This window comes from Hypomesus transpacificus, chromosome 23, assembly GCF_021917145.1.
Source record: "Hypomesus transpacificus isolate Combined female chromosome 23, fHypTra1, whole genome shotgun sequence".
Taxonomy (NCBI): domain Eukaryota; kingdom Metazoa; phylum Chordata; class Actinopteri; order Osmeriformes; family Osmeridae; genus Hypomesus; species Hypomesus transpacificus.
The window spans coordinates 14,530,758-14,544,476 of NC_061082.1; the positions used below are offsets into that span (position 1 = coordinate 14,530,758).

At 42.2% G+C, this 13,719-nt stretch overlaps 1 protein-coding gene across 2 annotated transcripts in view; it reads right to left on the bottom strand.

Annotated features, from left to right (window-relative positions):
* lss (lanosterol synthase (2,3-oxidosqualene-lanosterol cyclase)) overlaps positions 1 to 13,719 on the bottom strand; it is an 84,265-nt gene that overhangs the window by 57,086 nt on the left and 13,460 nt on the right. For both annotated transcript variants that reach the window (XM_047047536.1, XM_047047535.1), the window contains exon 2: positions 10,171 to 10,336. In XM_047047536.1, the coding sequence (XP_046903492.1) occupies positions 10,171 to 10,336 (166 nt within the window). The remainder of the gene's footprint in view (positions 1 to 10,170; positions 10,337 to 13,719) is intronic.

Consider the following 13,719-nt stretch of genomic DNA (forward strand, 5'->3'; position numbering starts at 1 on the left):
GGCAGGGAGTCGGGACAATGATTATATACATATAAATACCTTGCTAAACGTTTCCCTGTACTGATTAAATGTTGATGAAATGTAGGCTAATACTAGTCTTTAGCTATCTTATTTCACTATGGACATTAAGCCAACAGGTTAATACCACAGACTACTGGCTACCCACCTTTTTTTGTGAAAAACTGGATTACAGATTGAAAACCTCTCCTTTGTCTTTCCTCTCTCTCTTTTTTCTCTGACATTTTTGGAAAACCAGATTTATGTTTACTAGGGGTGTAACAATACACTCAGCTCACAATACAATACCTATCACGATACTGGGTGTACGATACAATATGTGTCACTATATGTTGAACAACATTTTTTATGAAACTGAAATTCAATTAACAGATTAAATTATTTCCAAAACATTAAACATCTTCAATAATTTTCTTTTTTGTACATACAATTTAGTTAACTCAGTTCAAGCGATTTCTGTGAATGCAATGAATGCACACGACACAGAAGCAGAGTAGGTCGCGCACTGGTAGCTCAACCAATAGGTTCCAACGGACGTCATATTGTAAAATTCTTGCCATAACTCTACAATACATATTGTAAACATTTTGTATTGCAATATATTATTGGCTGAGGCTGGACAAAGAGGCCGCGTTTAGGATTGGGGACAGGGACAGATTCAAGGAGACGAAGAACAGGTTTAGCAAAGCGGTGAGAGATGTTAAACGACTGTACTCGCAGAGACTAGAACATAAATTCTCTGCTAACGACTCTGCTTCTGTCTGGAGAGGTATCAGGCAGATCACCAACTTCAAGCCCAGAGCCCCCCACTCCACTAACGACTCCCGACTGGCCAACGACCTGAATAAGTTCTACTGTAGATTTGAAAGACAATTGGACAGTCCTGAACAACCCCTTTCCACCGGTGAGGCCCCCCCCTCCCCCCGTCTACAGTGACGACCCTCTCCATTCAGGAAAGAGCAGTGAACAAACTGTTCAAGAGACAGAACCCCCGCAAAGCAGCTGGACCGGACTTTCCAGCCACCCTCAAGAACTGCGCTGACCAGCTGTCTCCGGTGTTTACCTACATCTTCAACACCTCCCTGGAGACATGCCATGTGCCAGCCTGTCTCAAGTCCTCCACCATCATCCCTGTGCCTAAAAAGCCCAGGCCAACTGGACATAATGACTACAGACCCGTCGCCTTGACCTCTGTGGTAATGAAGTCTTTTGAGCGCCTGGTGCTGGCACACCTAAAATCCATCACAGACCCTCTACTGGACCCCCTGCAGTTTGCCTACAGAGCCAACAGGTCAGGGCTCTACGCTAATGCTTTCAACAAGGAGTACATGTGCTCCTAAATTATTATTTTTTTGGAGCACACAAATAATTTTAGGAGCACAGTTTTTATTGTATTTGTTTATTAAACATAACTTAACACAGGGGTGTCGTTTAAACCTTTTTACAGGGGCATGTGCCCAGTATAATCTGCTGTGCCCCAGTAAAATCAAAAGTTTGAGTTTTAACAAACCGAAAACACAAAGCTTGCCTTAACTATAGATGTCCCTGCCAAAGCTGATATCAAACTTGCGTCCCTGAACTGTTATATAGTGGGTTAAGCGAGGGAAGTTTCTATAGCCTAATAGTGCATTGTGCGCAACAAGCTTGGAAGAAGGGATATGAATAAGGGCCTGTGCCCCAGTACAGTTTTATGTCTAACAACGCCACTGATTTAACAGTTAATGCCAGACCACTAGCAACTTTCACTCTGATAGAACTAGAACAAATAGTTTAAGAAACATGTATATAGTTATAGTTAATATTTTCATATTTACATATATTAGCAGGTCGACTGACTGATTTCCTTCTCATACATTCCCGTAGCGCCACAGTGCATTTCCCTGTTGAAGCTCAGCTTCTATGGAATCCAATGGGGCTGCTTAGAACAGTTTTTTTTCAGTGCTTCGAAACTATACGGTCATTGGATTAATGCTGCGATTATGTCCCGCCCTGGACGCTCAGGTGGGGGTGAATGGAGGAGTGGGCTGGCCTGGACGCAGGGCTTCCGCGTGATGATTAGAGGGTCTGTCGAAAGACATCTCCTTTTGATTTACAGTAATTTTGTTCTATAAAAAGTCACCGAAGCTATTCAAGCTCAGTCCCATCGCGGATTCTGTAAGTGTCGTCGAAAGAGCTGCTGCTACCTATTTCTTGGTATTTGCTTGGCGAAGTTGCTAGCAAGTTTTCATCAAACATTTCATACAATTATACACCACATGCCTTGTTTCAGTTAAAACCTAATTCCCACATTTTCTTCTAGTTTAATATTGTTTGGTTGATCGTTCCTTCATTCATTCCTTCATTCATACATGCTACATACATACAGTAGGCTAGGCTAGTGTCGTAAGGGTAAACTAGCCAGTGAACTAGAAAAATAATGTAAAATATATATGATTTAGGCCGAAAATGAACTTCCCGTATTTGAAAGACCAGCAGCCGTCTGCGCTTAATCAAACTCATCTCGTTGCGCTTGTTGAGAACTTTGATCGCTATTTTCCAACAGAGAGGTATGCCATTCTGAATGATAAAAGGTGGATGCAAAATCCTTTCGAATTTGAGTCCTCAGGCTTTGCTTGAGTTGACGCTTAGTCCTGCAGAAGAAACCGAGTTGTTGCAGCTCAGCTGCGATCGCACTGACGCTATGGATCTGTGACCTTGTCATCATTCTGGATAAGCATTTCGTCAGAATATCCTGTCCTCAGTAGGGCCAGTATTCTATGCTTATTCCTTTCACTACCACGTACATGTGCGAATTGGGATTTTCTGTGCTCACAAAAATGAAGACAAGCACAGAAACAGACTGAATGCTGCGCCTGATATGCTTGTTGTGCTCCCCTCCTGCACCACGGACTGAAACGCACTACAAAAACGCAGACAGGCCCACCTATGCCATTAACAATGTTGAAATGGTACAACATGTTTTGTATAATTTGTAATCTTTTTGTAATTATTTCATATTTTGTTCCAATATTGCTGGTTCAATTGAATGTTGAAAATAAGAAGAAATGGGCTATATGTTTTTATTATAGCCTACATTTAATGTCCAATTAGGCATATTAGGCTTATTGGATACCTTCTTTAAACATTGCTGGTTCAATTGTTCAGAGAGAAATGATCACTCAGTCTGAGATAGCTTATTAACAATGGCAGTAGGCCTACAAGTTCTGAAATAACAATAAAATAACAGTAAAATATCCTCATTATTGTTCAATAATGGTCAAATCCACCTTTTGTTTTGTGATTTACGAATAATCTCTATTGGCTTGGGTCGCGAAGGCTTGTGACTTTTAAAATATGGGTCCCCAGAAAAAAAGTTTGGGAAACACTGTTATAGACTATATAAGCATGCCACGGATTAAATGGCTTGGTAGTCAAAGCTAGGTAGACCCAGAGCCATATAAAAAGAGAGTTGGGACATTTCCATAGTTTTCCATTGTGGTCTAATCGAAGAAGGCAGAAGTAAAGCGTGTAATTTGCTAGCCTGGTCCTAGCCAGACCCTCGTACATTGCATTTGTACAGAGGGTCTGGGATCTCTCGATTGACAAACGTTAACTTCCTTGAAGACGGGTCCTCTGTTGAAGTTTAAAACTATTCGATCCACCCAGAGCCACTCTGATTTGCCATAACCAATCGCAAGCGTTCGCCTTAGCCAACTCCTTTAACACTACTGTAACGGAGCTAGCTGCCGTAGCTGGAAAATCAAACTTTTCCCGAACCCCGTGGGGAGGAGGGCCACAACATCATGGCCACCAACAAAACTCAGCAAGGAATGTTCTTGCTCTAACCTATATTCGGCAGCGTTGCCACAACCGCAGAATAGTTTCGCTTGCAACTTTCTTCGCCGCCATTACTGAACTACTCAAACCAGTGCACGACATTAACGTCATCGTTCTCAGCCACTCCCTCTGTTCGCTGATTGGACCTACAAAAAAATTGTTTCTGGAAACCGACTTCAGAACCGACATCCCAGACCTAGTACAGAAGCAAAATCCAAATAGAGCGGAAGTACGTAGGAGGGCAGAGCCAGGCTAGTCATTTGCGACCTAGTCCCAAACATTCAACCCCATTCATGTTCAGTGTTATCAAGTTAATCAAGTTGGCTGATTTTTTAAATAGTTTTAAAATAATGCAGTAATTTGATCAATTTACCAGCTAACTTGCTTTGTTACACTGAACATGACTGGTGTAATAGTTTGTGAAAGACCCATAAAACACATATTTCCGACGAGGCAAAATCCCGGACAAATTTGGAATCCTTACCGGACGCATTTTTTAGGTCTCGAAAAGAGGACATGTCCGGGTAAAAGAGGACGTCTGGTCGCCCAAATTTTATATAGCAAGCTTTACTTCAAGTGTATTGTAAGATATAGCTTGTTAGATTCTAAATGCACATCTGATTAGAGCTATCAACAATGAATTGCAGATTAAGGGGTCCCCTATCGTCCAGCTAGGTGTCGACGCTCAGCAGGAATTTCAGGTCCACTCACTTAAAACAAACGACCCTCTCACTGGACATATTGCATAATAAAATGTTTTGTTGAATGCAATTGGTTGCCTTGTATATTCTGTTCTATTTACCAAACTCCTTCCTTGTCTTAAATTGAGCTGGTGTGAGCTACAGTATGGTAGCTAGCATAGCCATTTCTAGCTCTGCTTGACAATACTGCTGCCTGCGTAGTGTTATAAGTTAATGTAATACATAAATGTTAATAAAGTATCAGACACTATACATAACACAACACACCAGTAACCAATTGATATTATGTGTTAATATACCGGAAATGTCAGTAAATCGAGATGCTGCTACTGTCTGTCCCGTTGAAAACCAAACAGGTTGCCAGCAGTGGGGTTTTTTGCGCGATAATTGAACCAAGTGATCATGTGTCGGCGAGTGTTACCGCTTTAACTTTCTTTTTAAATGGCTCTGGCCCACTAGTTGTGAATCGTCGCTCGCGCGTCATTATGCTATGATCACATCGTGGAGTCGCGACTCCGTCGCTTGCTTTCCATGTGAAATCAATGGTGCTTCACTTCATCGCGCAGTGGTTCCGTTTATTGAAAACAGCCCATCACTCGCGCACTGTGCTCGTAAATTATTTTTCAAGTTCGCACATACATATTTTTAGGCGCAAATGCGAGTGAAATGGTCGCACTGTAGAGCCCTGCAGGTCTGTGGACGATGCAGTTAATATGGCCCTCCACTTCACCCTACAGCACCTGGACTCCCCAGCGTCCTGCGCCAGGATCCTGTTTGTGGACTTCAGCTCTGCCTTTAATACCATCATCCCCGCTCTGCTTCAGGACAAGCTCTCCCAGCTGAACGTGCCTGACTCCACCTGCAGGTGGATCACAGACTTCCTGTCTGACAGGAAGCAGTGCGTTAAGCTGGGAACACAAGTCTCTGATTCCCGGTCCATCAGCACTGGATCATCCAGGGCTGCGTCCTTTCTCCTCTGCTCTTCTCCCTGTACACCAACAGCTGCACCTCCAGTCATCCGTCCGTCAAACTCCTGAAGTTTGCGGACGACACAACCCTCATTGGGCTCATCTCTGGTGGAGACGAGTCTGATTATAGGTGGGAAGCGGACAACCTGGTGACCTGGTGCAGCCAGAACAATCTAGAGCTCAATGCTCTCAAGACAGTGGAGATGGTTGTGGACTTCAGGAAGAACACAGCCCCACTCACCCCCATCACCCTGTGTGACTCCCCAGTCAACACTGTGGAGTCCTTCCGCTTCCTGGGCAGTATCCTCTCCCAGGACCTCAAGTGGGAACTGAACATCAGCTCCCTCACCAAGAAAGCACAACACAGGATGTACTTCCTGCGGCAGCTGAAGAAATTCAACCTGCCAAAGTCGATGATGGTGCACTTCTACACAGCCATCATTGAGTCCATCCTCACCTCCTCCATCACCATCTGGTACGCTGCTGCCACTGCCCAGGACAAGAGCAGGCTGCAGCGTATCATCCGCTCTGCGGAGAAGGTGATTGGCTGCAATCTGCCTTCCCTCGAGGACCTGCACACCTCGAGGACCCTGAGGCGAGCGAAGAAGATTGTGGCCGACTCCTCCCACCCTGGACACTTCCTGTTTCAGTCACTCCCCTCCGGCAGAAGGCTGCGGTCCATCAGGACCAAAACCTCACGCCACACAAACAGTTTCTTCCCTTCCGCTGTTGGCTTCCTCAACAAGGCCAAGAGTTCACACTGACTTTAATGACTTCATGTCTTAAAACAATTGCATTTGCACTACTTCACAATTTGTGTAATATTTGTATTTTATATTGTATTTTATACTGTAAATTGGCAACTTATATTTTATTTTATGGCAACTTATATTTTATTTTATTGTATATTTTATTTGAATTGTATTCCACTTAGTATTGCTAGTTTAAGTATCCTTAGTATAGTTAGACCATATATCTAAATTTAAGATTCCTATATGTTTATTGTATGCACCTTCCTGCCAAAGCAAATTCCTTGTCTGTGCAAACTTTCATGGCGAATAAATCCCTTTCTGATTCTGATATTGTTCCACAACATATTGTTACACCCCTAATGTTTACTAGGCGACATTGTGATCACTATTTCTGGCAACTAGCGTGTCTACTGTCTTCAAGTAAACACAGTCAGTGTTTACTTGAAGTGCGCTAAGGCAGGAACAAACCATTTAATGCCGATACAGGGGGGTGGTCGGTCAATATGGATGTTTACTTTTTGTTCAATGGGGATATTAAACTTTTATTGCCAAACACAAGTAAAAACAAAGAGATCATTAATTGTATTATTATATTTGAAGGCGTTAACGCAATCTCACTTTAACGCAACAACAAAAAATGGTGTCGTTAACGCAGGTTTCTTTTTGACCCTGGAAATCACCTGTCGTCACATGACTTCGACTGCCGACGGTAACAGAATGATGGAGAGGGTTTTTTTAAATGGGAAGTTCCATTTCAGTAAGTAGCGAGACAGCTCGGTTGACAAAAGTAAGGCTGTGTGTACTGATTGTCTGATTGAGTTTAGTTATCACCGGAGTACTTCCAGCCTAAACCATCACATGCAAGCAAAGCACACAGCTAGCAGCAGCGTTAGCAGCGTTAGCGGTAGCAGCAGCAGCGTTCGCTCCGGTAATATATGGCGGACAACACTCGCTAAAGAAGTGAGCAGCTGACTGGTTTCGACCAAATAGAAACTGTGTTGTTCAGTATTAAGGTCAATCTGTGGTAGTTTAAGTATCTGAAGTATGTTTGAGTAAAATTTGAATATTATCGAGCAGGATATCGTAGTAGGCTATGAGACAACATGTCTTAAATGTATATTATATTCCTTAACAAGTCTAATTTTGTGGATGCTTATTATACAGCAGTATAGACCAATTATCACCCTACGTCACACAACTGTCAAGCAGGCTCAACTGCGCATGACAGTTGCAAAAGACGAACCTCTCCCTGGTCTATTACACTTGCAGTGTCGATCAGGTCATAATATATCTCTGGCCATTGGATTGCAGGGCTTGATATGAACTTTTTGAGGCCTTTGGACAAATACATTTAGGCTACGTTTCACTTGTCAATGCACAAAATTCACTTGACCCCGATAACCTTAAAAAGCCTGACCAAGTGATCGGGTAAAACTAGCCTGGTTAACGGAGTTCGCTTTCTTAGGCAAATGACAAATGAAACAGGCTTGGTTAAAGAAATCCGAGATGCTGGCTATCTTCATCAGGCTCGTATCTACATTAGGCAGTCCTCCCTGACGTTTCTGTTGTAGAATGGAGTGAAATACAACATTGTGCACACTGCCAGTGAGCGAGTCTGACTGAGGTTAACGTCAAAACAGTGTAACGGGGATGCAATCTCACTCAGATTGCCAGTTTAAACAAATTTGAAAAATTATCGGACCAGCTGGCTAAAAGCAGGATTCCCATAGCTGTTGAAAGCCGCCCTGCTCGACTTTTAGATGTAGAATTGGCTGTAAAACTGTAAAATGATGAACTGTGTGACATGACGTGAAGACATGGTTGCCGCTCGACTATGCGGTCTGTACCGGACGACATTCTCACTCAAGTTTCAAGACTTTCGTGACCCAAATCAAAATTCTGATGATACAGATCAATGGGTAATCGCTTTCTCTCTTAAAGGCTGTCCTCCTCAAACTTTTTGGTCTTTTTAAATCAAACTATTTGTATAATCCGTGTTGTCCTTTTGCCATTTAAAATGCTATCCTTTCCCGGTTTTCTTCAACCACATTGCGGGCGCATCCCGAATGTTTACAAACAAATAATTGGTCTATAGTTAGTGAGTGAATAAAACTCCCTCACAATTTAAATTGTGTTCCATCTGAACTTGTTATATGGACATTATCATTCAGTTAGGCCTATTTGAAGTTAAGTACACCCTTTTAATGTTATTTCAACAACAAAAATATTTTATTGGGGTAACATTTTAACAGATTAAGTAGATTTAATAATTTTGCGATTAATCGTGATTAATCACGTGAAATAATGCAATTAATCGCGATTAAATATTTTATTCGCTTGACAGCCCTAATATATATATATACTGTAATGGCATTTTTTGACAGTTACAATATCTATGTTTCTTTACGCGGTAAAAAGTAAGTTATTTTGTTATAGACAGTCGAATGTGAGGAACTGAGGCTCTGTGGTGTGGTTTACTCTGTAGAAGGGACACTCAGATTGTCTTAAGGTATTTATGGTGTTGTTTTATGATACCTAACTAAGAGCCAGAGGGTCTTAGTTGGGTCTGGGGGTTGGGGAGATGGTTATCAGTTGAGCGAGCTGACCTAACCTTTTGGCCAAGGAGATGGCCAAGTCAGACATCCTGTTTGTGTATCATTAACCATCTCCTGAACTATGGGACACTTGGTATGTCAAACTGTCACTGAGTAGTGCTGGCCAATCATAGAGACTGTTGTATTGATTGATTGAACATCTAGAGATCCTTTGTTCTAAGTTCATATAAGGCAGTACATGTGTGATAGTTCTTCACTCCTCTCTCGAACGACCTGTAGGTTACATCTGCATGTCTCTCGCTATGATGGGTCCAGAGTGCTCTGTTAAAATTATGTTTGTACAAACTAAATAAATTGTATTGAAACCGCCATCTTGACTATTCAGATCTACACAGTGCCACTTGAATTCTACGATTACAATACTCAATGATGATGGTTAAATGATATATAATATAATGTAAAATCATATTAGGTTTGACCTTTTTTGGACCCCTGTCAGTCAGGGGCCTTTAGAATTGTCCAAACTTTTCCCCTCTATACGGCGCCCCTGTGCATACCTCCATCCCTCAAAAGACGTCCTAAGCAGCTCTGTCATTCTTGCTTCGCCTGTTGAACTCTGGGGCTAAGTCAAGTGACGAGTGTTACGCAAACACAGGTACTGTAAAGGGAGGTTTGATTTGTTGTTTTTTTCTCCTCCCGATATGCAGATTGCATGTCTGCGTTACAGACAAATGTAATCTGATTACAGTAACGCATTACAAAGTAACAAAGTAACGCGTTACCCCCAACACTGGAAAGTGCAGATTGTAAGGTTTCAAATGATGCGTCATACATTGAAATCTAAAAATAGTTGATAGAAGATACATGTAACTGAATGTTGGTAAACCTGGAAAACTCTAGCCCAGATATTCAGCTTCAAAGATTTTAGACTATTTCATGCCTTAAGAGAGGTGTGATTGCTTTTGTGTTTAACATTAGAAGCACTGAACGCCGGTTCTTTCGGCGCTGTGAAGAAAAGAACAAGAAAACTATATTTTCACTCGATCAAATTCCAGGATCCTACTTTCTTGACTTATCCTAGATATGTGTTTTATCACCCAGTATTTTTGTACTGTACCTGGCCCGATTGTACCTGGCCCGATTATGGTTCATGTTATGTGTTAAGTTGTTGCTGCAAATCGCATCTTCCGAAAAGATAAGAAAAATTCATCCTGTGCACAATGCAATTCCCGAAATTAGCCTATTCATTCAATTTAGTCTGTGGATGCAGGCTAAAATGAAATTATGACAAAAACTATTAATGGTTTAGCTAAGATGCTCATGCCCAATTCTAGCGGTTGTGCATAGGATATATTTGTACCGTTACTAAACCCAGAGAATGGGCTTCCAGCATGTTCTGTTGTCTGTCAGGAATGTCGTCCTCCACATAGTGCCAGGTCTGCCTTCCTTCCACATTCCTTAGCCTCCACCGCCATAGCTCTGTTTCAGGTTTGGTCTTATAAGGACCCCCCCGTCTCCGCAGGCACCTTAGCAGGGCAAAGTGAATGTAAAAACAGTGTTAGGTACGCTAGTAATATTTAAACAACAAACAGATAATTACTGTTTTTGGAGTTGTAAGTAAGTTGAATTGGTTAAATTGCATTTTAGAAAGTACAAAATATATTAGAATGTCTAATTGACGTAGCTGTGGTTAGAGGATTAAATCTAACAATTTTGCATAAAATACAATACTGATAACAAGAACATAAAATACAATACGCCACAAGAACAGTTTCTTCCCATCCGCTGTTGGCCTCTTGAACAAGGCCAAGGACTCACACTGACTTTAAATCACAATCTGCACAATGACACCCTGCACATTGCAATTTGCACTATTGTATCTTTTGCACTATCTGTATTCTGTATCTGGGGCTTAATGTTGCGAGGCGGCAGGGACGTTCTGGGAGTAAAAATGGGCCCTGGACTTTGATCCAGACCGGCCCACCAGAACTGGCCCCCATATACGCCACCACAGCTGCCCTGCTGATGCAAGCATACTCTATGTTCGATGTGATGCAAGTTTGGGAATTCTTTTGTTAATGCGAGCGCACACAGCGAGCAAGCAAACAATTTGGGCCTTTATTTGAGCGCGAAATAGTTGAGCTTTATGTAAAATAAACAGCCGTTTTTCAAAAGGTAAAACCTAGTGGAGGTGATTTCTTTGTTTCTTAATTTTTAAGCCCCCCTCTAAACTGGTTTTCCATCAGTATTCTTCTCCCGGTGCTCCCGATGGCCAGTCCGCTACTGCGGAGCTGTGCCACAGTGGTGAAAGTCATATCATTTAAAATTCTCGTGCTGTCAGGGGGTGCTGCAGCACCCTCATTACCCATAGTTCCTGTGGCCATGCCAATATACAGCAGAAAATATGTAAAATATATGTTTTCTTTTATGAACCGTGTCAATGGATCGGTCTTATTTATTTTACATTTATTTCCGTTTGTTAAGAAAAACATAAGTGTGTGAATCCCCCCTCCTAATTGTACACTTGTGTGATTTAGTTTGAATCCACCTTGCGTCGTTCTGCGTTTTCATGGTTACCTAACACTTTTTTGTCAGTCAGTTGAGTGCAAAGAAAGTAACGTTAGTTAACTTGTTGGAGAGGAGGTCGAGTAATGGAGGATTTGAGGTTACCTAAAAAGTGGAGAAAACTGGACCAGCAGCCAAGCATACGCGTTTTTTTTCAGACAGTAAGTAACTTGATACCGAGCTAAATGTGTAAGCAAATGAAACGAGTACCCTCATAAAAGCATGAGTCGCTGTTTTTCTGATAAATCAGAATCAGAATGGGTATATTCTAGTGCTGTTAGTTTAACGCGTTATTAACGGCGTTAACGCAAACCCAAATTAACGGCGTCAATTTTTTTATTGCGCGATTAACGCTCTTTTTGGCCTAGCAAACTTTGTAGTTTTTTCACATGCTGTTGCAACAATTACCGACGTTAGAAAGACTACAACACCACACCGGATCTAGCTAGACCGGAAATAAAACAACAGGCACGCCACACACACACTTGTTTGGCTTGCGAGCCGGCTAAAGAGTAGTAGCAGAGCCCGTTTACGGATATTAGACATTCTCTGGTAGTAGGATAACGTTACGTTTTGAGTGGATGGCGAGCGCGAGACGCCGAAATGGATGCCAATAAGATTCTGAATGGAAAGTTTACTTTTAAAAAGTTGCCAAATGGTTCCATTGACAAGACCAAAGTGATCTGTGTGTTTTGTCGTTGTAAACTGAGTTATCATCGCAGCACGTCCAGTCTGAAATACCACTTGATGGCCAAGCACACAGCTGATGCGATTCATGCGAATTCTCCGCCCCCTCGTCAAAGCCAGGCGATTGCAATGTTGTTTTAAAAAAAAAAAATATTTGCACGAAACAATCCGAACCACTTTTCCATGTTGATAAGAGCTTTAAAATTGAAAAAAGAAAGGGACAAAAAGAAATCAAGGGACATTTAGAATAGATAAAAATGTGTGATTAATTGATTAATCGCGAGTTAACTATGACATTAATGCGATTAATCGCGATTAAATATTTTAATCGTTTGACAGCACTAGTATATTCGCAATGAAAGTTTGCACAGACAAGGAATTTGCTTTGGCAGGAAAGTGCAAACATTAAACATATAGGAATCTAAAATATAAATTTTAATTTTGTTTCTGTACTAGGTATGGGCTAGCCTTAGCCTGGCTGCCAGCCCAATTCATCCTCGCCCACAAAACAAATTGGTCAGGAAGTTGGGTCTGGGGGGGGCACGTTTGGGGAACAACTATGTCCGAACAGTAGCTGTTCAGACCAATGAAATTGTCAGGGCGGGCTTTAAACGATGATGGACAGATGATCAACAGTAACGTAATCAACAACGTCACCAAAGAGCGCTTGGGTTGAATTCGTTTTCAACAAACAACATATTACGTTGCTCTGATTGGTTGTAGGTGTATCCAATTGAGCGAAGAGGCATTTGTTTTACGAGTTCGGTTGAAACACACCCCATACTCACAGCCCAACGGAGAGTTATCAGACTCATATTCTGACTAGAATTATGAGTATGACAACATCAGGCTAGGCTAGCCTGGTCCTAACCAGACTCTCGTACATTTCATTTGTGCAGAGAGTCTGGCCTCGCTCCATTGACAAGCGTTGACTTCCTTGTAGGAGGGGTACTCTGTTGAAGTTTAAAACTATTGGATCTGCCCAGAGCCACTCTGATCTGCCATAACCAATCGCTAGCGTTCGCCTTAGCCAATTCCTTCACCACTACTGTAACAGAACTAGCTGCCGTAGCTGGAAAATGAAACTGTTCCCGAAAACCTGTGGGGAGGAGGGCCACAACATCATGGCCACCAACAAAACTCAGCAAACCTTGTTCTTGCTCCGGCTTTAATTTATAGATATTCGCCAGTGTTGCCACTACGGACCGAATGGCTTCACTCGCATCTTTCTCCACCGCCATTACGGAACTACAACACAAACTAGCTCACGACATCAATGTCATCATTCTCAGCCACTCCCTCTGTTCGCTGATTCGCCAGTAGAAAATCAACCTGCAAAATCTGACTTACGTACCAAATGGCCAGACAAAGTACAGTAGCAAAATCCAAATTGAGCGGAAGTACGTAGGAGGGCAGAGCCAGGCTAGGTATAGAAAACGTTCTATGGCCTCTGGGTATGGGCAGAGCCTGTTTAAGGAGAGCCTTGCCACTCCCTATTAAGCCCCATTGTACCGAATTTGGTCGCAGTTCCACAAGAGTTCCACTGGGGGTGATCGCGAGCGAGTGCATGTTGAATGGGAGTCTATGGAGCTAAACGGCTACATTTGTCTCTTTCGCCTGATTGTCGTTGAGAAATCTCCAATTTGATTGTAGTTTT